Genomic DNA, 25120 nt, shown 5'->3' on the forward strand with positions numbered 1-25120 from the left:
TACTAGTAGCCTAATTCTATGAGGATGGCACTTCTTTGTATGGGGTTCTGGGCTTGAACTCCCAGCTTGTGAGAATAATTCAAAAGGCAAGTCTTCCTGGAAGGTTCAAAATGGCAATAGTGATAAGGGGCAGGAGTTTACTGACAATTTCCGCTCTAGAATTAATATCTGATTGATTCACTGTATGCTTGCCCTTTGGTCATGTACACTATAGCAAGTGCCATTGTTTAGTGTTTCTTTCTTTATATTTGTAAGAGATTATACTCTTTCTTTGGAAGGAAGTGTGATAAAGGTAGCAAAGTAGTAGGTTTGTGTTGTTGTTTGTCTCTCTGTGTGTGTGTTGTGTGTGTGTGTGTGTGTGTGTGTGTGTGTGTGTGTGTGTGTGTGTGTGTGTGTGTGTGTGTGTGTGTGTGTGTGTACTCAGTTTTCACCTATTGCAATAGTAAAAAAGGCACACACACACACACACACACACACACACACACACACACACACCCACACACACACACACACACCAGAGAGAGACAAACAACAACACAAACCTACTACTTTGCTACCTTTATCACAGCTTCCTTCCAAAGAAAAGAGTAATCTCTTATGTCATGCCCTCAAACTCTTTCTTCCCCGGCCTTTTCTGGAAAAGCAGCGAGTGTAAAATCGAATCCCAGTTCATTTACTTTCAGGTTTATCAGCACCTAGCACCACCACCACACAAGCACCGTAGCAACGCCGGGATGATTTATTGTTGGCCCTCTTTTGTGGCCCTTTTCTAAAGCAGCATCAGTATGGAGGGGACAGCACACCCGGGCTCTGAGTGAGGTTGGTTGGAGGTTGCCATGGAGGTTGCCATGGGGCCTACCCAGCTACCCAGCTATTCCACATGCACGCACACAGCAATGGCAATGTTTTGTCCAATGTGCAGTCATTACACTGACTTTCTATGACGTTGTGTGTAAAGGAAATTGAGGATGGATGACATAACATTTTATTAACTAGCATGCTATAGTCTCGAGGGGGTCGATGCCTTTGCAAGTCACACAAACAAACAGCATTGTTCAATTTCAGCTTCCCTATTGGCTCCTCGTTAAGCTGTAAGACAAACACACACACTTCTATGGACTTTCACCCCGGGCAACGATGGTGGGCGGAGCTAGACGTCTAATTTAACGCTCATCTGTTCAGAGAGGGGTGTTATGTCTCTTGAGACAGTGATATAATCCAGCGTGGTTTGTTGAGACAAGTTTCCTCGGAGGTACATGGACAACCATGTTCAAGCAAATAGCAATAGGCCTACCTGGCAGAACACACTATAGATCCGAAACTACCAATGCAACTCTTTTTTTTTGTGTCAACTACGGCTTTGAGTCCAGTGAGAAGAGCGTTGGTGTTCACTTTTCAATGAAACTCAGCGCCTTCTACCAAAGGTGAGACCGTAGCATCCAGAAACGTGTTCACCGCTCAAAGTGTTTCCAAGACAAAAGTGGTGACTACAGGAACGTTATGTCAGACTCGCACACTGAAAAGTGGTCTCAGAACAGTCTAAATCCCCAACACTTAGTCTATGTTTCTGTTGTTCTTGTTCTTTCAGATAGCGGACGCGGCCAAGTCGTCCTCCGAAGTGGATGAACTTTTCATTGACGACACAGGGTCCGGGGGTTACTACCCTGAGGACGACGACGACTTTAACTCGGGGTCAGGATCAGGTAAGAGTCTGGTCAACGTAGCCTTCAACTGGGTCAACGCGCACAGGGAGGCAGGCTGGCGGACACAAACAGTCACTGCTGTATACTGTGTCTTTCACCCAGAATAGGCATGTCTGTAGAACTGAGCTTTTACTTAGGTGTTGAAGCACCTTTTACAAAACGTTTAACAACAGGCAAATGGCCAAAGCAAAGCAGGCTGTAAAAAAGTGATATGATAACTGTAGCGAACTCTGTTTTTACCTCACTTTATCTCCACCTGATCCCATTCGAGAATATCAGGAGGTGGCTTTGTCTGTTGTGATTGCATTAGGAATGGGAATGTAAACATACTTCTAAAAAGGTTCTCGTGAAAAGCAGGGTTTCACTTGAAGGACAGACTCAAAACAACCTTCGTCTTCAACAGACATTGAACTGAAAGTAATTGAGTTCCGGCGAAGTAGTACAAACTATCTCTTCATCTTGCTCTGCAGGTGTTGGCGAGGAGGTGTTCGAGGAGGCGGTGACCGTGAGCACGCTGTACATTGCCCCCAAAGCAGAACCCACCAAGGACTCCACCAAAGACTTCACTCCTCGAGTGGAGACGGACACGCCCAGAGAAGACCTGCCWAGGGAAACGCCCAGGAAGCCAGTCCGAACAGAGGTGAGGGAACAGAACAACCTACCCATACACCAGACTATTTAGACCGGCCCACTAAGCTAAAGATGGACCAGCCCATTGASYRTTTGCCCGAACTGCCCTATGACCAGTSCTTATCTRCTGCATATGGTAGATATTCCTTTGTACAATTAACGGGTTAGAAATTGCCTGCTATTTTCTTTGAGGGCCTTTCAATTCACCACCCCAAATAATAGTTGAACATGCATTGACCCCAATGCTGGAATTCTAGGATCAATAAGGATCAGGTAGTCATCTAGACCCCTGATGTTGATCTGGTCTGTGGTACATTATGCTGGATTACTGAACCAACAGCCATAATCTCACATTTTGGAACACTATCAACTCTTGGAACCACCATGATGTATTGGGGGATTATTTCCTAGGTAAGTGGCAGTCACTTCCCCGTAAGCCAAGTCAAGGACACAGGTTTGTTGCCAATAGTGGTCCCTTTCCTGTTCCCCTAGCCCCTTCAATCATTACGGATCTGAAGAGACTAGGGATGGATGTTAGCAATACGACCTTGGCTATTTGCATTTTGAAACAACCCGAATGAACCAAATATGATMAAAAAATCATCCCTTTAAAGCCTGCGGGGAGAATACAACGCTGTACCGTGAAATACAACATCACAACCAAAAATAGCAAACCCCCCCAAAAAAACTTTTCTAAACTGAAATAGAGGTGCTAGTCTAGTGTCAGAGATTGAGTWCAAYCAAAAGGTTTTATTTGGCTCGCTCAGTTGTGGCTTAACCATTTAAAAGTAAAAACATAGCTATAAAGAGATGAACATTAGGACAATTAGTTGCTTTTAGCAATGGAAAATATACTCACCAATAAGCCCCCCCCATCCTCGACAGAGCCCTGCTGTAGGCGTATAGGCCGACATTGCTGTGTCGAATGAACGAGTCGTGCGGACCACCTGGCCACCTCGCCACCACATTCAGCAGCGTATTTTGCGCATCACATCACCTATCAACCGCCTTTTCTGTTTCACAGAGTTGAACTCGTTTTGGGACGGTGCTTTTATGGCCACGTGGGCGCCCTCTATTGCTCCGTTCGTACTTTGGAACCCATCGGTGGTAAAGAAATCCCTCTTGACTTCAACCTGTTGTGTGATGGGTGTATGGCGATTGTACGTTTGTTTTGCTGAGGATTGCATCCGAAACATTGGCTCATCGAGGGCTGAAAGATGCCGATTGGCAAGCTCCCGCTGAATAAGTGCCCCCTGCCAAAAACCCGAGGGTGGATAGCACGTCTCTAAAAAACGCAATCTCTGCAAAATGCAGCGTGTGTTGAATCATCCAACAGAGCAAGATAAGCCTCTCATTCGATTTCCCATTATCYTAGACTTTTATAGTGTTTCAACAATAGTTTCACTTTCACACGTGCCTCTGATTTAACAAATGACTGTACTTTATATGGATTGTTATCGTAAACAAATGCACTGATGTGGTCAAATGTAAATACAATGATATACAATTTCTTTTTTTTTATTATTACTTATTATGACATTTTCAACATTCTACGCTTGACAAGCAGTTCCCTTATTCCACAACTTGGCAATATGCGTACACATGGTCACGGTTGTGCGTAAATGTACGCACACTCTCAAGCAAAYGTTGCTAAATCTCACACTTTGCGTGGAAATGTTCCCGCGCATGATTTACGCCCAGATTTGTGCCTACGCATGATAGACAAATGAGGCTCCAGGCCATTATGTGTGTACAGAACCTGTATCCCTCAATCTGTAACTCTTTCATTCTCTCCTCCCAGCCACCTGTACCCGTCACAGAGGACGAGCGTAAGAACCAGATCACCAGCACCACCAGCATCCCCAGCTCCCCACTGGAGCCCATCGAGGTGCGCTCGGAAAACCTCTTCCAGAGAACAGAGGTGCTGGCAGGTATGTACAGAAACCACACTGGGGTTTGGTGGTTTGGACAGTGGACACAGGATGCAGTCCTTGCACCTGTGTCTACACATCTACACTAGACTACTGTTTGTGATAGACTAGAGGTTGATTATGAGTTGTGAGCTATTAAATAGGAAATTAGGTTGAATTTCTTATACGACTAACCAGGTTTCCATCTAACCTTTTTATGCGCGTAAAGTACTTAAGCTTTATGCTATTTCCGAATATATATCGAAGGTCTTATGACATGATGATCGATACTTGGCTGCTGTTTGACAAATACAAATAATCTCGCTCTTTTGTATTTTTTGGTTTTCACAGTCCCTTKACTTTTTCTCCATTTAGTTGTGTTACAACCTAAATTTAAAATTGATTAACTAGAGGTGTTGTGTGTCACTGGCCTACACACAATACCCCATAATGTCAAAGTGGAATTATGTTTTCAGAATTTTTTACAAATTCATATAATTTTTTGGGGTAATAAAAAAAGTAATAAATCTCTTTGTTATGGCAAGCCTAAATAGGTTCAGGAGTAAACATTTGCTTAACAAGTCACATAATAAGTTGCATGGACTCACTCTGTGTGCAATAATAGTGTTTAACATGATTTTTGAATATCTACCTCATCTCTGTACCCCACACATACAATTATCTGTAAGGTCACTCCCTCGAGCAGTGAATTTCAAACGCACATTCAACCACAAAGACCAGGGAGGTTTTCCAATGCCTAGCAAAGAAGGGCACCTATTGGTAGATCGATAAATATGAAAAAGCAAACATTGAATATCCCTTTGAGCATTGTGAAGTTATTGATTACACTTTGGATGGTGTATAAATACACCCAGTCACTACAAAGATACAGGGGTCCTTCCTAACTCAGTTGCCGGAGAGGAAGGTTACCGTCTCAGGGATTTCACCATGAGGCCAATGGTGACTTTAAAACAGTTACAGAGATTAAACTGTTGTGAACTGCTGTGAAAGCATAAAACTGAGGATGGATCAACAACATTGTGGTTACTCCACAATACTAACCTAAATGACAGAGTGAAAAGAAGGAAGCCTTTACAGAATAAAAAATATTCCAAAACAAGCATCCTGTTTGCAATAGGGCACGAAAGTAAAACAGCTAAAATTTTGCTAAGAAATCAAATTTGTCTGAATAAAAAGCGTTATGTTTGGGGAAAATCTAACACATCACTGAGTACCACKCTTCATATTTTCAAGCATGGTGGTGGCTGCTTCATGTTATGGGTATGCTTGTCATCAGCAAGGTAGTTTTTTAGGATAAAAAAAATGGAATAGAGCAAAGCACAAAATCCTAGCCACGCAAGCCAGCTAGAGTCGTAGTACGGATGAAGCCTGAGCTAGAATGTGAAGCTAACTGAAGCTGGCTTTATAAAAGTAGTATACTCAGTGCTTTCCAACAGACATTGGGAGACAAATTCACCTTTTAGGAATACAATTACCTAAAATACAAGGCCAAATATACACTGGAGTTGCTTATCAAGACGACATTAAATGTTCCTGAATGGCTTAGTTAGATTTTTAAGCCGAATTAAGTCAAAACTATGTCAAGACTTAAAAATGGCAACTTGACAGAGCTTGAATCATTTTTGAAAGAATAATGTACAAATATGAATATAAATAAGACTAATCCAGGTGTGCAATACTCTTAGAGACTTACCCAGAAAGAGCTCTAATCGCAGCAAAAGGTGCTTCTACAAAGTATTGACTCAGGGGTGTGAGAACTTATGTAAATGAGATATTTGCTCAAATAAAAAAATAAAAAAATGTTTTTACTTTGGCATTATGGGGTATTGTGTGTAGATGGCAAAGAAAAAAATGGATTTAATCCCTTTTGAATACAGGCTGTAACATGACAAAATGTGGAGTAAGTCAAGGGGTTTGAATACGTTCTGAAGGCACTGTAGGTAGCCTATCCGCACAGTATCTGCGTGCTGTTGGCTAGAGGGCGTTTGCCAAGACCAGAGTGAGCTCATTCTCTATATAACACAATTGTTTTTGTGACAACACCATCAGTAGAGTTCAAAATGCGATGGAAACCCATTTAACTTTCTTTTCAATTCAGTACATTGGAATTTAACCGTAAAAGTTGTTTTTTTATGTGCATTAAGTCATCACTCACAGTACATTTGATGGAAACATCTCTGGTGGGAAAATGCGCATATTGTTTTTAATGCMGATTTTTGAATATTCACATTTAAAATCGGTCTCCAATTGGATGGAAACCTAGCTACTGTCGGGTAACCGGACTGCCGTTTGAATTCTTCATTGAGTTCTTGATTACGTCTTCGATTATGAAGTAGGTCAGGTGCCATGCTTTGGATCGATGCCATCGTGTGTCTGCTTGATGTCAGGCACATTTAGTTGGTTGCGTCTTCGCTGCATCTTTATCTTCAGGCACTTGTGCAGCAACTTCATGCTCTGCAACGGGACTCTTGACGAAACACCTAATCATCTATAACACAATCGTTTTAACATTGACATTGTTGGAAACACACGGTTTCCAACAAGTCAACATTTGGTTTACTTCCTGATCATTCCTTAATCATGCTGTTAATAGGTCTGGGTAGTAATGGTGCAGTAACGCACATCTAAAGGGGAAGGGGGATTTCTCCCAACGTCCATCAAGCTCTCTAAGCTCTACAGCTTCTGAAAATAACCAGTTTAATATATAAACTAAATTACCCCTCAGTGGGACCTTCCAGAGTTCAGAACGCGGTTTGCTCCAATTTAGTGTTAATTTCCCTTCTAACGAAATGCAAACTAGGGAAATTATCTGACTGGAAATCATACTCACTGATGCAGTTTTCCCTTCATTGTCAGAGATACACATGTAGTGTGCTGCAAATTGATTGGTACTTTAGTTCTGCTTTGTTGTGACATCCGTCTGTTAGTTCCCGTGACGAAGTGAAATGGATGAGTATGAATTAGGACGTCAATATAGTTGTGCTGGAAATACACCACATGGTCAAAAGTATGTGGATACCCCTTCAAATGAGTGGATTTGGCTAATTCAGACACACCCGTTGCTGACAGGTGTATACAATCAAGCACACCGCCGTGCAATCTCCATAGACAAACATTGGCAGTAGAATGGCCCGTTCTTAAGAGCTCAGTGACTTTCAACGTGGCACCGTCATAGGATGCCACCTTTCCAACAAGTCAATTTGTCAAATTTCTGCCCTGCTAAAGCTGTCCCTGTCAACTGTAAGTGCTGTTGTTGTGAAGTGGAAACGTCTAGGAGCAACAACGGCTCAGCCGCGAAGTGGTAGCCCACAAGCTCACAGAACGGGACTGCCGAGTGCTGAAGCACGTAAAAATCATCTGTCCTCGGTTGCAACACTCGCTACAGAGTTCCAAACTGCCTCTGGAAGCAACGTCAGCACAAGAACTGTTCGTCGGGAGCTTCATGAAAAGGGTTTCCATGGCCGAGCAGCCGCACACAAGCCTGAGATCACCATGCGCAATGCCAAGCCTCGGCTGGAGTGGTGTGAAGCTCACCGCCATTGGACTCTGGAGCAGTGGAAACGCATTCTCTGGAGTGATGAATCCCGCTTCACCATCTGGCAGTCCGACAGATGAATCTGGGTATAGCGGATGCCAGAAGAATGCTACATGCCCCAATGCATAAAATTTGGTGAAGGAGGAATAATGGTCTGGGGCTGTTTTTCATGATACGAGCTGGCCCCTTAGTTCCAGTGAAGGAAAATATTAAAGCTACAGCATACAATTACATTAGACAATTCTGTGCTTCCATCTTTGTGGCAACAGTTTGGGAAAGGCCCTTTCCTCTTTCAGCATGACAATGCCCCTGTACACAAAGCGAGGTCCATATAGAAATAGTTTGTCGAGATCGGTGGGGAAGAACTTGACTGGCCTGCACAGATCCCTGACCTCAACCTCACCGAACACCTTTGGGATGAATTGGAAATGCGACTGCGAGCCAGGCCTAATCGCCCAACATCAGTGCCCGACCTCACTAATGCGCTTGTGGCTGAATGGAAGTAAGTCCTCGCAGCAATGTTCCAACATCTAGTGGAAAGCATTCCCAGAAGTATGTGGAGGATGTTATAGCAGCAAAGGTGGGACCATCTCCATATTATTGACCATGATTTTGGAATGAGATGTTCGACCAGCGTGTCCACATACTTTTGGTCATGTAGTGTGTATCCCACAAACATCCATCTAGTTAGTTGCCTTTGCTCATTTGGATTTTTATGTATATTCCAGAGTTTTCAAATTCTAAAAGCTACATCCAAACTTGAATATTTGTCTAACTAGTGTATTTCAACATTTCTCAAATRATCTACCCTGTAGACATGTGAGGCCCTGACTTTTCAAAGTCTGTCTGCTAGGTATACTACTTTTTTCATTTGTTTTCAATTACTGTCACGTTGGCCACATCCACTGAAACCCTGGCCTTGACAAGTCTGTAAATACTGTGGATTATCGCAATGTAAAACCCAGAGACCAGAAGGCCCAGCCCACTGTGCAAACAGACGTGGCTAGCTAACCTCCTCCTGTCCTCTATTCCTCTAATTTTCCTCTTCCTGTCCCCCATGGCTCCCACAACTCTAATTGTCGTCATTTCATGTACATTTATCCGCTCCACACCGAGGCACTGCACGGTTTCCAGGAGGGTAATTTGCTGGAAGAGTGGCAGGTTTCTTTTTACCCATGGGGCCGAGGGGCCAGTCCAAGATGTGGAAATAAAACTGAAGCAGAGGGGAGATTGTTTCGTCATGAGAGCCTTAAAACAGATTAAGGACTATAAAGAAACCTCATACAAGTATTAATGGGAAAATTACGAAAGCCTATGTAAAGAATTAGCACACAAGAAAAAAGGGCAAGATCTGGGAGTAATGTCGAGTAGCTTGACAGGTAGATTGCTTACGAAAGGGTACAGTGCATTCAAAGTTCCCTCTCTAGATGCTGTAAGCTTCAGTGTCCTCTGAATAACCTTTGACCTCTGACCTCTGACCTCTCCTGCTCTCTGTCCACAGCTGTCATTGCGGGCGGAGTTATTGGCTTCCTCTTTGCCATCTTCCTCATCCTCCTCTTGGTTTACCGCATGAGGAAGAAGGATGAGGGCAGCTACGACCTGGGAGAGAGGAAACCCTCTGGGGCAGCATATCAGAAGGCCCCAACCAAGGAGTTTTATGCCTAAAGCCCCGCCCCCTCGCGAGAAGATTGACAAATCACAGTGACAGTTTATGGCAGTCCATGACAACGACAAAAGCTGTTAAAATACAACAACAACAAAAAAAGTTAAACATTTATTGAGGAAAAAATACATAAAGGAAAGCTTTTGCATAGAGTATTGTAATTAAGACATTTTCTTTCTTCTTTTTTTAAATGAAAAGCCAAGCATTGCTTATTTTATGGCAAATCTCAGTGTATTTAAACATTTTGTGTATTATTTGAAAAGGCTGAAAAAAACGAAACAAAAAACACAATCTGTAAAGGTGAGAAAAACTGATTCCATCGGTCTTCTGTCAAAGGAGCTGTTTTTAGTCACTGACTACTATTTAACTGTAGCAGTATGTATTTGTAAAGAATATTTTTAAAAGTGGAAATAATTGAATATAATTATTCTGTATCAATCCTATAAAAAAATATTGTCCTAGCATGTCTGACATTGATCTCTAAAATGTGTATTTCATTAATTTATCTTTTTTTTCTCAGATAAAAAAAAAAAAAAAAAAAAAGCCTTTGTAGTTTTCATGAAGTCCTTTCGTCTTCATATTAACGCTGATAACGGTCAATGTAAATGTTCTCCCTTCAGGGTTACAATGTTTCTTTTTTTGCTCTCACACCCATCTAGTGGAAAGTGAGCATTTAATTTAATTTTTTGTTTGTCTTGTTTTGTTTTGTTCTCTTTCAATGTTTCTCTTGGTCAAAACCATTTCTTACACAGCATACGTGTTTATAATCGGGAATTGGTCTTTAAAAGCTAAGATGTGGCAGGGGCTCAAGAAAAAGATATAAGATCTACTTTACAGTATGTCTTGTGGATGTTTAATTCATCGCATACGGCTTTTCATATTGCACATTCACTGCATTGCACCTCTGCTGGTCTCGTTCAGCTCTGAGTGTTCAGTATATTTGGGGTAAAATTTCCACCCCCCCAATATTTCCCCCTAGTTTACTTTGCCTGTACCACCTCCCCCTCTCACCCCCACCACTCTCTCCGTCTCCTCATGGTAATCAGATTGGACCGAAGCCAATGGACCTGTCGTCCCCTCCCCTTTGTCTCACTCCACCGTGTTGCCAGCGCGCCCAGTGTTTTTGTCTCCCCCGTGTCGATGGTTTAGTCAGGAGATCCTTTCTGACGGCCCGCTATGTACCACTGGACAGGCACCAGCTGCCCATTGAAATGAGTCAGCTCCGTGCGGACCGCGGCGATGTTCCCAGTGGTTCAGAACCAGTTGTTAGCGTGAAATGGAACTTTGGATCCTTTTTCTAAAGCTTCGAGTGTTGCGGTCAGTCAATGCATCTCGATTTGAGCTAATCCCAATGCAGGCGCTGGTCCGCAAAATTGCTCTGTTTACCGGGGAAGAGCTTTCCTGAGAGCGATAATCAGACAGTGTGAGGTTGGTTACCAAGAACAAAACATATAGCAAGAACAGTACATCACGGGATTGACCTGTTGTTGCCGTCACCCTTTCTCATTGAAACGACCACCTCTGCATGAACCTGCAACGAGGGGAAAGGTACAACAGATAGTGAAGTTTCCTTTGAGATGTTGAGCTGTACAGTAGTGTGAAATAGACGTTGTCATCTGAACTCCTCTGAGGCCATCCTCCTCCATGCAACCCTTCCTCCTCCCTCCCCACTCTGCTATACCCTCCAGCTTCTGCCCTCTACCTGCAACCCCCCCCCCCCTCTCTCTCTCTCTCTCTCTCAGCTTATCGTAGAAAGGAAGGTACTGAACTGCATAAATAAAACCCAAAGACGGTAGTCTCACCATCACACATTTTCCCATTATGGCCACATTTATTTCTTTGTTTTAAAACAGATGTTTATTTCTATTAGAGCTCTGACCATTGAGTCCAATTGCTTATTAGTATATGAAAAGATATATTATATATACAAATGTATATTCGCCAATGTTTTAAACCTTCAAAGTGCCTACCATTTGGAAATGTACTTGCTCTCTTGGAGAGAATAAGGAGGTGCGTACATTACACCAGGGGGATGATGATAATGACTGGCATTTTTTTTTTGTCTTACAAAAGCAGACAGTATTGTACCTATACGTTGAAACAACACTACTGAATAAACATTGTGGCCTAATATCGATCTCAGTGTCTTTTCTCTTCACTGTTTTTCCTCCCTCAGGCCACAATCAATGACCGAGGAATACTGTATACTGGTCTCCCAAGACGCCATTTTACAGATGCTGATATCTAGGTAGTGATTAACATGAACTATATACCATAAAAGCATGCATTACTTATCCATTAGCACATATATATCGTCACCCCATAACTGATAAATAACTATTTGGCTTTGATTTGGGATTATCAGTGTGATGACTAATCTTTATGAGCGATGGACGGAGCATTATCATTTCACTGAACTAATCTGAATGGGTTTCTGGATTGAGATTAGTATAATGGGGATGTAAAGTGCTAACTGGGGGGGATTATCCTGCGTCTGGTTTCCATATCTGTTACAGGAGTGACATAGTGCTCCTGAGGCTTCCGGATCCGTCGTAGACGACAGGTTAAAGAGCATCCGAAATCTTGGCTTCGAGTGCCAGCGCACTACAACTAGCATCCGATCAAGGTTAGCTCATTCAGAATGGGGTTACTCACGCTCCAGTTGAATAATGGCTGCGAGGACCTCCACGCTTCAAAGTGTTGGGACTGAAGAAGCCATTTGTATTCTCTTTGAAGAAGTGGAAGGATGCGGGATGTGGGAGTGCTTTAGTTCGGTAGCGTGGGAGAGTACCGGATGTGAGTTTGTGTGTCTTTTCTTGCTTGATCAATGGGTCAAGGAAGACATGCTATCACTGGTTGAAGCACGGGCTGTTTCGCTGTACGAACACGCTTCTCTATACAGAACAAGGTCAGTATATGTCAGTATGTGATATTTGCCCAAAAGCGATACATGTACAACACATCCCAAAGAGAAGCCTCTCAATAGAATAAAGCAGAGATTCAATAGGACCTCGACACATCCATCCAGTTTCCCCACTTCTGTTTGTGTGCGACCACAATGTATAACCCCCTGAATGGTCGACTCTGTTTGTGTTAGGGTTAGTGTCCCGTGTGCATATATCAGAGTGTGGAACATAAATTCATGGCCCTCTCAGTAGGAGAGAGAGTAGGGAACGGGGTTTAGGTGAATGTCGATAGAGGACAAAAGCCACTCCGTCTCTCTCTATCTCTCTCCCTCTCTCTCACGCTTTGACACAGAACTAATTCAATAAAGAGGCCGGCCATCAACTGTTAGTGAGCGCCAAACCATGCAGAAACTTCTAGGAAATGGCGTCCAAAGTAAACACGCTGTCAAGCCTCATAAGGACTCATGGCTGGAGGCTAAGCCAGGGCTGGTGTGGACCCATAGCACCTCAGTGAACCAAACACAGCCGAACGACACCACTGGACCACTGCACTGTACTATATAGCTATCTGTATGGCCACAAACTGGGTCAAACACCACAGGAACCTTACTGGACAACACCTATCATTGCCAAACATCTGTGCCAAGAAGAGGTGGTTAGAATAGTTGTATGGATGGATGGATGGATGGTATTATTAGGCATTAGTGGAAAGAGTTTAGTTCTAAGCTGTTCTGTGCCAAATTGCAAGGTAGCTAAATGACTGCATTTCTGGACTGACACTTCATCCGAATTGACCAGACAGTTCTAATACCAAAGTCAGCTGACAATGGTGTAATGAAGTGTGGCTGCAGCACAGCCGCCCTGTAAAGCACACCAAGCAAACTAAGGCACCTACAATTTATGTACCAAATTGTTTGTCTTCTGGCCTGAACTCCCAACAATACCGCCTCCGGTACACCTTAAAACTCCCCACTTATAGCTTCATGCCACAACAAGTACCCTAAAGGTCAGGCTACACGTTTATAACGCTCTCGCGTAAACGCGGTCAGGGTGTTTCTCTCGGTGGCCATCTTTTCTTTATTCTCAGGATTGCGAAAAAGTACTTCGAAGAGCTGTTCATTTGTTGAAGGCACTTTATTGGATTCAGGTTTTGACAGGCGAGGAAGTGAAAAGGAAAAGAAAAGCAGCCCCCCCCCCCCCCCCCCCGCAAAAGGGCCTGGTACTGTAATTGGCCGCTGTGGGGAGGTGAACTACTGTTTCCTCCCTGTTGATTGTACCAACGAGGCATAAGAAATGTATGGATACGGTGGATGTTGTCTTCTAAGGTTGCGCAACAATTTCTTTAACACATACAGTACCAGTCAAATGTTTGGACACACCTACTCTTTCAATTTTTTTTTTTTTTTTTTGACTATTTTCTACATTGTTGAATAATAGTGAAGACATCAAAACTATGAAATAATACATATGGAATCATGTAGTAACCAACAAAGTGTTAAACAAATTCTTCAAAGTAGCCACCCTTTGTCTTGATGACAGCTTTGCACACTCTTGGCATTCTCTCAGTCACCTGGAATTCATTTAAATTAACAGTTGAGCCTTCTTAAAAGTTAATTTGTGTAATTTCTTTCCATCTTAATGCGTCTGAGCCAACCAATTGTGTTGTGACAAGGTAGACGTGGCATACAGAAGACGGCCCTATTTGGTAAAAGATCAAGTCCATATTATGGCAAGAACAGCTCAAATAAGCAAAGAGAAAYGACAGTCCGCAGTCATTACTTTACAACATGAAGGTCAGTCAATCCGGAAAATTTCAAGAACTTTAAAAGTTTCTTCAAGGGCAGTCGTAAAAACCATCAAGCGCTATGATGAAACTGGCTCTCATGAGGACCGCCACAGGAAAGGAAGACCCAGAGTTACCTCTGCTGCAGAGGATAAGTTAATTAGATAAATTAGAGTTAACTGCACCTAAGATTGCAGCCCAAATAAAGTCTTCACAGAGTTCAAGTAACAGACACTTCTCATCATCAACTGTTCAGAGGAGACTGCGGGAATCAGGCCTTCATGGTCGAATTGCTGGAAAAGAAACAACTACTAAAGAACAAAAGTAAGAAAAAGAGACATGCTTGGGATAAGAAATATGAGCAATGAACATTTGACTGGTGGAAATCTGTCCTTTGGTCTGATGAGTCCAAATTTGAGATTTTTGGTTCCAACCACTGTGTCTTTGTGAGACGCAGAGTAGATGAACGGATGATCTCCCAATGTGTGGTTCCCACCATGAAGCATGGAGGAGGGGGTGTGATGGTGTGGGGGTGCTTTGCTGGTGACACTGTCAGTGATCACTGTCAGTGATTTATTTAGAATGCAAGATACACTTAACCAGCATGGCTACAACAGCATTCGGCAGTGATATGCAATCCCATCTGGTTTGCGCTTAGTGGGATTATCATTTGTTTTTTAACAGGACAATGACCCAAAACACACATCCAGGCTGTGTAAGGGCTATTTGACCAAGACGGAGAGTGATGGTGCTSCATCAGATGACCTGGCCTCCGCATAGTGAAGTAAAAGCAGCCAACAAGTGATCATTATATGTGGGAACTCCTTCAAGACTGTTGGAAAATCTGGTTGAGAGAATGCCAAGAGCATGCAAAGCTGTCATCAAGGCAAAGGGTGACTACTTTGAAGAATATAAAATATAAAACATATTTTGATTTGTTTAATAGTTTTTTGGTTACTACATGATTCCATATGTGTTATTTAATAGTTTTGATGTTTCCCTATTATTCTACAATGTAGAAAATAGTAAAAATAAAGAAAAACTTTTGACTGGTACTGTATATCATGCACTGTCTTTCTCCAGGCAAGACCTTTATCATCATTTGAACAGTTAGCTACTTGAAACTACGTTTAGTGTCAGAATCCCGTGAAAAACACACTTGGTGATCTCTGAAATCCTTAATGCCGTTCGTATTCAGATGAACCTACGGTAATGACACGATTTTGCTTACAGATTTTGCTTGATAAGGTTTTGAACATTTCTGATGCTCAGATGAGAATGGTGTTAATGTATCACATGCCTGGCTGTAACTCCTTTAATCATTGACAAAGCCAACACAAAGTATAAAGTTTCATAGTTTCCTTTGCGTATTAACTTTTGAGTTAAACCTAGAGGGATGTTACATGGATCATTGGACACCAAAACCTACATTGGGGCCATTTTGTTCATTTAATATACTGAAATCGCTCTTCCATTTCCTTGTTGCTAAAATTCAAATAGTTATCCTAATTTCAGTTTATGTGACAAAACAAGCAATTTAAAGTGTAGAAAATAACTGTACCGTCTAAACAGCTGTAAAATATACAGTTGAAGTCAGAAGTTTAAATACACTTAAGTTGGAGTCATTAAAACTTGTTTTCAACCCCTCCACTAATTTCTTGTTAACAAACTATAGTTTTGGCAAGTCGGTTAGGACATCTACTTTGTGCATGACACAAGTCATTTTTTCAACAATTGTTGACAGACAGATTATTTCACTTTTAATTCACTCTATCACAATTCCAGTGGGTCAGAAGTTTACATACACTAAGTTGACTGTGCCTTTAAACAGCTTGAAAAATTCCAGATTATGATGTCATGGCTTTAGAAGCTTCTGATAGGCTAATTGATATCATTTGAGTCAATCGGAGGTGTACCTGTGGATGTATTTCAAGGCCTACCTTCAAAGTCAGTGCCTCTTGGCTTGGCATCATGGGAAAATCAAAAGAATCCAAAGAAATGAGCCATTGTAGACCTCCTTGGGAGCAATTTCCAAACGCCTGAAGGTACCACGTTCATCTGTGCAAACAATAGTAAGCAAGTATAAACACCATGGGAACATATGGCCRTCAGACCGCTCAGGAAGGAGAYGCGTTCTGGTGCAAAAAAAACGTACTTTGGTGCAAAAAGTGCAAATCAATTCCAGATCAACGGCAAAGTACCTTGTGAAGATGATGGAGGAAATAGGTACAAAAGTACATGTATCTATATCCACAGTAAAACGAGTCCTGTGTCGRCATAACCTGAAAGGCCGCTCAGCAAGGAAGAAGCCACTGCTCCAAAACCACCATAAAAAAGCCAGACTATTGTTTGCAACTGCACATGGGGACATAGATCGTACTTTTTGGAGAAATGTCCTCTGGTCTGATGAAACAAAAATAGAACTGTTTGTCCAAAATGCAAGCCGAAGAACACCATGCCAACCGTGAAGCACGGAGGTGGCAGCATCATGTTGTGGTGGTGCTTTGCTGCAGGAGGGACTGGTGCATTTCACAAAATAGATGGCATCATGAGGCAGGAAAATTATGTGGATATATTGAAGCAACATCTCAAGACATCAGTCAGGAAGTTAAAGCTTGGTCGCAAATGGGTCTTACAAATTGACAATGACCCAAAGCATACTTCCAAAGTTGTGGCAAAATGGCTTAAGGACAACAAAGTCAAGGTATTGGAGTGGCCATCACAAAGCCCTGACCTCAATCCCATAGAARATTTGTGGGCAGAACTGAAAAAGTGTGTGCGAGCAAGGAGGCCTACAAACCTGACTCAGTTACACCAACTCTGTCAGCAGGAATGGGCCAAAATTCACCCAACTTATTGTGGGAAGCTTGTGGAACGCAACCCAAAACGTTTGACCCAAGTTGACCCAAATTGAGTGTTTGTAAACTTCTGACCCACTGGGAATGTGATGAAAGAAATAGAAGCTGAAATAAATCATTCTCTCTACTATTATTCTGACATTTCACATTCTTAAAATAAAGTGGTGATCCTAATTGACCTAAAACAGGGAATTTTTACTTGGATTAAATGTCAGGAATTGTGAAAAACTGAGTTTAAATGTATTTGGCTAAGGTGTATGTAAACTTCCGACTTCAACTCCGACTTCAACTCAGCTTTTTGAAGCTGGTATACAAAACCGGAAGTAAAAGACGCAAAAAACGTAGGAACAGGATGCGTAGAAATTGCGCATATAGAACATATCTAACACTTCTTAGACTTGCTTTCAATGAGAATGACAGATCTATAACTTACATTTCGATGTGCATTTGGTTGGATCGCCCAAAAAGTGACATAATGCAGCTTTAAACAGTGTTTCAGTTTGAGCAAAGCCATAAATCTGGCAATCCAAGTTAGTTCAAATGTCAAACAAAATGGTAAAAAACKAATTTAGTCTTGTAAAAATAACAGAATTAGAATCTTACTCATTAAATGGCTGTGAGATGATAACGAATAATATCCCTTGCTCACACACACAACAAACTCAATTTTGAGAAATGACAAGGTCCTCAATTTGCTACTTAATCACTCCGGCGCTTGATTAAACACTGACTGATAATAAATGCCGATGGGCCACCGTAGTACCCCCTGATAGGATTTAGAAATCAACACCCCACAACATGCTCGGCAGCATTCTCATCTTCCCTCTACCAAGGAACACGATAGTGTGCTTAATTTTAATACCACCAGCTCATTGGAGGCCTATTTTGAAAAATGAAAGTTTTGTTTTGATTAAGGCCTTTCTGAGAGGACCGTTTATAATCATTATATTCTAATTAAGTTGGAGGCTCAGGAGAGAGAAAGAGTCATGGATTTGAGCTTTGAGCCCATGGAAATTCGTTGTATAAATCAGTGTTTTCCTAACGCTGGTCCTCGAGTACACCAAACAGTACGCATTTTTATTGTAATCCTGAACAAGCATACCTGATTCAACTTGTCAACTAATCATCAAGCCCTCAATGAGTTGAATGAGGTGTGTTTGTCCAGGGCTACAAGGAAAATATGTAGAGGTAATAGTATAAGTCACACTTGGTAATTTTGTTTAGTAAAGGTTTAGTAAAGTTACGGGCCTCTAGTTCTGGTATCTGAAGCAATATTGGAACTATGCTGTACCGTAGAACAGTGTTCTTCGACTCTGGTTCTCGGTAACCGCAGCATGCAGACTGGTCTCATAGACYAGACATAACATAGTAAACATAAATCTGAGACACTCAAATTAGTATGATAGGCTACTTAGGCAAAAACGAAAGGAGGGTAGTTGGTCGGGTGGATGAGTCGGCGTAGAACACAAATGTCTCGCAAGCCAAATTGTTGCGTGTTCAAATCTCATCACGGACAACTTTAGCATTTGATCTAATTAACTCTTTGATGTAAACGATCACATATTTGTGAACATTGTTGAGTGGTCCCTGCAGCGTAGCACCGCAAATATGTGATTGGAACAATAGCAACAGAATGTGTGATGCAACAAAYGYRTCTAAACAGYATTGTTGGGTGGAAATGGGGGAAGGTATTCATCAATAAATGTGGGCCAAATACAGGAGAAGTTTATAAGATAAACAAAAATAATACCCCTGGAAAGAGGGGTCTTATCTGGCAACCCTGAGTAACAACAGTTACAATCTAAGTCAGTCAAGTGAACCATCCCTTCACCTCGTTTTGTTATAACATCTTTGGTCTGACAGACGTTTACGTGACAACCAGAATGCATTGTATAAAATCAACAAACATGGCGCCACACATACCTGGCATTTAGCTCATCATAAACAGTACAATCTTCCAAAAAGTATTTTACACACATCATATGTGTCCATTACAATCTATGCAAGAATCGGAATGCATGATTTGTCACCAGTACTTGAAAATGTGAATAAAGCAGTAARTACATTATGCTCCATGCATACAAACAGTGCGTTATGCTACAGTAGAAATGACAACCCAATATACAGAAACTATAATGATAACGTAATAAGGCACTTACTTTGATAGGAACACACACATGYCCAAAGTTATTATTAATAAGGAAAACAACAATGAAGGCAATGCGGGCGCCAGCCAGAAAATGTGCCATGGGAGTTTGTGCAGGTTCTGTTCTGACAGGAGATGCTCAAATGTCTACATACTTTATCTGGGGAAACACTGAGGAACTGCTTGGTCTCTTGTCGAAGACAGATGTTTGTCCGGCTCAGTAAATCCGCAAACATAAATTGTTTGCAACAGTGAAATGGGCTCCTTCTATGTGAAGCACACCTCAATTCAAACTGTGATTAGAAAATAAAACTTGTKGGAAAATAATTTGAAATTGACAAGTTGAAACATAGCCTATATATAATTAGCAGGCAGTGTGCCTTGGTTTGAAGGCAGCGTGGGTTAACTGTCCTGTTGCTTAACAATCACATTTTGGAACCTCTCCCTCACGCTGGGATGACTGTAAGAGATATTTGGAACTCACAAGTGAAAAGGTTAACAACTTTGCAACAACATAGCTACTACTTTTTAACTACTTTGCAACTACTTAGCATGTTAGCTAACCCTTCCCCTAACCCTAACCTTAACTGTTTTTTCATTTCAATTAAGACCTAGACAACCAGGTGAGGGGAGTTCCTTACTAATTAGTGACCTTAATTCATCAATTAAGTACAAGGGTTGAGCGAAAACCCGTAGACACTCGGCCCTCCGTGGAATGAGTTTGACACGTGCTTTAACCTAACTCCTAACCTTAATCCTGACCTTAAACCCTAACCCCTAGAGCTAGCTAACTTTAGCGCTAGCCACCTAGCTAATGACAGCCGCAACAAATTGGAAGTCGTAACATATCATACGTTTTGCAAATTTGTAACATATTGTACGTTTTGTACTGCGGATAGAGATGAAGGGGAAGGAGAATCAAAGCTGCATCAGATACACTTTATAGTGTCGACCCCCCTCACAGAGGCAATGCAATGAGCGGGATAAGTGTAATATGCTGATCCCATCTTTGCTTTGTTTTTCCCAATGCATAATTATCTATTCATCACAAACAGTTTTTGTGAGCTCCGGACCCCCTGGAGATCTCATTACCTTAGCAACAAGGCGTTTCTCTCCTAAGACATTGGAAAATACATCTTCATTCTCACAAAGGACACGTTATCTACTGCCCAGAGACACTAAAAATGTTTTTAAACAAAAGTTTTAAAACATTTGCAATTTTCTTCTGCCTTAATCAAGTAAAAAGAAGGATACAATGTCTCTCTGAAAAGATGATTTGAAGTGTCACTCGTTTTTCTCTTCCACACGTCAATTTATGAGACGAGTGAAGTTGTCGTGACACTTTTTTAATGACTTTTGTCACCAAGCTGTTTTCATCACGTTTGACAATTCTGCTGTATCATCGAGTGGTGACAAATATCCGTGTGCCGCTAAGTGACGAGCTACTCCTGCTTTCATTACTTCCCTCTGGCCAATGTCCGCGTCCAAATGTCTAATCAAACTGGAGTCTGCTTTACTCTGATGAATTATCAATGGACTGAGTCACTGATCTTCCACCAACTCTCAGGAGTACACCTCCATCATGATGAGCAGCAAGATGCCTGCTAACAGATAATGAAAATGAAACTATATTTTTCATGCCGATTATAATTTCAACTGATCTAACCTGTGGTGATATACAGTGGGGAGAACAAGTACACTGCCGATTTTGCAGGTTTTCCTACTTACAAAGCATGTAGAGGTCTGTAATTTTTATCATAGGTACACTTCAACTGTGAGAGACGGAATCTAAAACAAAAATTCAGAAAATCACATTGTATGATTTTTAAGTAATTAATTTGCATTTTATTGCATGACATAAGTATTTGATCACCTACCAACCAGTAAGAATTCCGGCTCTCACAGACCTGTTAGTTTTACTTTAAGAGGCCCTCCTGTTCTCCACTCATTACCTGTATTAACTGCACCTGTTTGAACTCGTTACCTGTATAAAAGACACCTGTCCACACACTCAATCAAACAGACTCCAACCTCTCACAATGGCCAAGACCAGAGAGCTGTGTAAGGACATCAGGGATAAAATTGTAGACCTGCACAAGGCTGGGATGGGCTACAGGACAATAGGCAAGCAGCTTGGTGAGAAGGCAACAACTGTTGGCGCAATTATTAGAAAATGGTAGAAGTTCAAGATGACGGTCAATCATCCTCGGTCGGGGCTCCATGCAAGATCTCACCTCGTGGGGCATCAATGATCATGAGGAAGGTGAGGGATCAGCCCAGAACTACACGGCAGGACCTGGTCAATGACCTGAAGAGAGCTGGGACCACAGTCTCAAAGAAAACCATTAGTAACACACTACGCCGTCATGGATTAAAATCCTGCAGCGCACACAAGGTCACCCTGCTCAAGCCAGCGCATGTGCAGGCCCGTCTGAAGTTTGCCAATGACCATCTGGATGATCCAGAGGAGGAATGGGAGAAGGTATGTTGTCTGATTAGACCAAAAAGCTCTATTTTTGTCTCAACTCCCACTCGCCGTGTTTGGAGGAAGAAGAAGGATGAGTACAACCCCAAGAACACCATCCCAACCGTGAAGCATGGAGTGGAAACATCATTCTTTGGGGATGCTTTTCTGCAAAGGGGACAGGACGACTGCACCGTATTGAGGGGAGGATGGATGGGGCCATGTATCGCGAGATCTTGGCCAACAACCTCCTTCCCTCAGTAAGAGCATTGAAGATGGGTCGTGGCTGGGTCTTCCAGCATGACAATGACCCGAAACACACAGCCAGGGCAACTAAGGAGTGGCTCCGTAAAAAGCAWCTCAAGGTCCTGGAGTGGCCTAGCCAGTCTCCAGACCTGAACCCAATAGAAAATCTTTGGAGGGAGCTGAAAGTCCGTATTGCCCAGCAACCTGAAGGATCTGGAGAAGGTCTGTATGGAAGAGTGGACCAAAATCCCTGCTGCAGTGTGTGCAAACCTGGTCAAGAACTACAGGAAACGTATGATCTCTGTAATTGCAAACAAAGTTTTCTGTACCAAATATTAAGTTCTGCTTTTCTGATGTATCAAATACTTATGTCATGCAATAAAATGCTAATTAATTACTTAAAAATCATACAATGTGATTTTCTGGATTTTTGTTTTAGATTCCGTCTCTCACAGTTGAAGTGTACCTATGATAAAAATTACAGACCTCTACATGCTTTGTAAGTAGGAAAACCTGCAAAATCGGCAGTGTATCAAATACTTGTTCTCCCCACTGTATATCTGAAGACTGCTGTAAGGAATAGTAGAACAGGCATTAAAGTTATAACGACTATAATGCGATATTCATAACATGTCATTACATCAGATAAAATGTTGAACTCGATGGTAGGAAAGGTTTTTATACTAAGTATAGTGTGGATTAATGAGTTATTAATATTGTACTGTATATGGGCGATACTTTACTTTCCTCTTGTATATTGCATGGTCATAATATTATCCTGAAGCTAACCCTTATTCTCTCTGGCACCTACTACCATACCCTGTTCAAAGGCACATACATCTTTTGTCTTTCCCGTTCACCCTCTGAATGGCACATAAGGAATCCATGTCTCAATCGTCTCAAGGCTTAAAAATCATTCTTTAACCGGTCTCCTCCCCTTCATCTACACTCATTTAGCTAGTGRCATCAATAAGGGATCATAGCTTTCACCTGGATTCACCTGGTCAGTCTATGTCATGGAAAAAGCAGGAGTTCTTCATGTTTTTTACACTCGGACCAGACAAGCTACAGTAGGCTCCGACCATCCTTAGCCATTGGCAATGGTCCCATTTTAATTCATCACTCAAGCACATGCACACATATTGTTCTCTCTGTAACCTAACCATAGAGAGGAACAAAATAGGATGAGAAAGGATTCCCGGGCATACATGAGCAACCACAAGAGAAAACAGTCCCTAAGAAAATACATTATCCACTCCAAAGACCCCGTTTTGTTGCCTGGCTGATCTCTCTCTCTTATCTCCCTCTCTCTCTCTCCTCTTTGTCCCYCCCTCCTTCACTCCCTCTTTACCTGCTGTCACTGCAGCTGAGGAGARGAGAGAAGAAAAGAGGGAGAGAAAAGTGGAGAAAGGGAGAGGGGGTTTCTGGTCTCCAGGCAAGGTTTTAATGAAGGCTGTTTGAAGTAGGCCATGATTGTGCAGCGCCCGTGTCCTCTTCAAAAAGGCCCTACGTCTCCCCGAAATGCTTTCTCTCCTCTTCCCACCCTGCTCTATCTCGCTCCGTCTCTCTCTCTCTCCACCCTTCTTTCCCTCTCTCTATCTCTATCTCTCCATGATCAGGTTATGGATAATGTGCACACTTAACTAGGCATGCAGGACCCATCTCATTACCTACAGGGGGGTGGGGTGGGGTGTGTGGGGGGGAGGCAGAAAAGAGAGATGGAACCCCCGTAGGATTCTGGGAAAGTGCTGCCGATCGGCTGTTGCCCCAGGTGATAGCGCTGCGGCAGTGGCACTCTGTTATCTTAACAAAGTGGGTCCATGGGCTCTTTACGCAGAACGCCCTCTCTCCTTCACTCCCCTCCTCCTCTCTTCCACCTCCTCCTCCTCTCTCCTTCTCCACTCCCCCCTCCTCTCTCCTCCTATTCTCCCCTCCTCCTCTCTCTCACTCCCTCCTCCCTCTTCCTCTCTCCCCTCCTCCTCCTCTCTCCTTCATCTTCCTCCGCTCCTCCTCTCATTCTCCCTCACTCCCTCCTCCTCCTCTCTCTTCACTCCCCTCCTCCTCTCTCCTTCACTCCCTCTCCTCTCTCCATCACTCCCCTCCTCCTCCTCTCTCCTTCCACTCCCCTCCTCTCTCTCTCCTTCACTCCCCTCCTCCTCTCTCCTTCACTCCCCTCCTCCTCTCTCTCTTCACTCCCCTCCTCCTCTCTCCTCCTCCCCTCCTCCTCTCTCCCTTCACTCCTCCTCTCTCTCTCCTTACTCCCCCTCCTCTCTCCTTCACTCCCCTCTCCTCTCCTCTCACTCCCTCCCCTCTCTCCTCATCCCCTCCTCCTCTCTTCCTTCACTCCCCCCTCGCTCTCTCCTCACTCCCCTCCTCTTCCCTTCACTCCCTCTCTCTCTCTCTTCCTTCACTCCTCCTCCTCTCTCTCTTCACTCTCTTCCTCCTCTCTCCTCACTTCTCCCTCCTCCTCTCCTTCACTCCCCTCTCCTCTCTCCATCACTCCCCTCTTCTCTCTCTTCACTCCCTCCTCCTCTCTCCATCACTCCCCTCCTCATCTCTCCTTCACTCCCTTCCTCCTCTCTCCTCATCATCCCTCCTCTCTTCCATCTCCTCCCCTCTCTCCATCACTCCCCTCCTCCTCCTCTCCATCCACTCCCGTACTCCTCCTCCATCACTCCCCTCCTCCTCCTCCTCCTCCTCCTCCTTCCTCCCTCCTCTCTCCTCCTCCTCCTCCTCCCCTCCTCCTCTCCTCCTCTTCATCACTCCCCTCCTCCTCCTCTCTTCATCACTCCCCTTCCTCCTCCTCTCTTCATCACTCCCCTTTTCCTCCTCCTCCATCACTCCCCTCCCTCCCCATCACTGCCCCTCCTCCCACATCACTCCTCCTCCTGCCTCCTCTCTCCATCACTCCTCATCCTCCTCCTCTCATCATCACTCTCCTTTTCCATCACTCCCCTCTTCATCATCCTTCTGCTCCTCTCATCATCACTCCCTCTTCCTCCTCATCTCTCCATCACTTCTCCCTCCCTCTCTCTCTCAGCTAACCCCGCTCTTCCTCCCTCCTCTCTCCATCACTCTCCTTCTTCATCACTCCCCTCTTCCTCCTCCTCCTGCTCCTCTCTCCATCACTCCCCCTCCTCCTCTTCTTCTCCATCACCCCTCCTCCTCCTCTCTCCATCCTCTCCTCCTCCTCTCTCCATCACTCTCCTGTCCTCCTGTCCCTCACTTCCTCCTCTCTCCATCCTCTCCTTTCTA

The 25120-nt window shown here is 43.1% G+C and overlaps 1 protein-coding gene across 1 annotated transcript in view; it reads left to right on the top strand.

Moving 5' to 3' along the window:
* LOC111955110 (syndecan-2-A) overlaps positions 1-9645 on the top strand; it is a 34403-nt gene extending 24758 nt beyond the window's left edge. The window contains exons 2-5 of the mRNA XM_023975197.2: positions 1589-1703; positions 2174-2343; positions 4135-4264; positions 9301-9645. Coding sequence (XP_023830965.1) covers positions 1589-1703; positions 2174-2343; positions 4135-4264; positions 9301-9464 — 579 coding nt within the window. The 3' untranslated portion in view covers positions 9465-9645. The remainder of the gene's footprint in view (positions 1-1588; positions 1704-2173; positions 2344-4134; positions 4265-9300) is intronic.
* Positions 9646-25120: the final 15475 nt, after the last annotated feature.

The sequence above is a fragment of the Salvelinus sp. IW2-2015 genome, linkage group LG30 (assembly GCF_002910315.2).
Source record: "Salvelinus sp. IW2-2015 linkage group LG30, ASM291031v2, whole genome shotgun sequence".
Lineage (NCBI taxonomy): Eukaryota > Metazoa > Chordata > Actinopteri > Salmoniformes > Salmonidae > Salvelinus > Salvelinus sp. IW2-2015.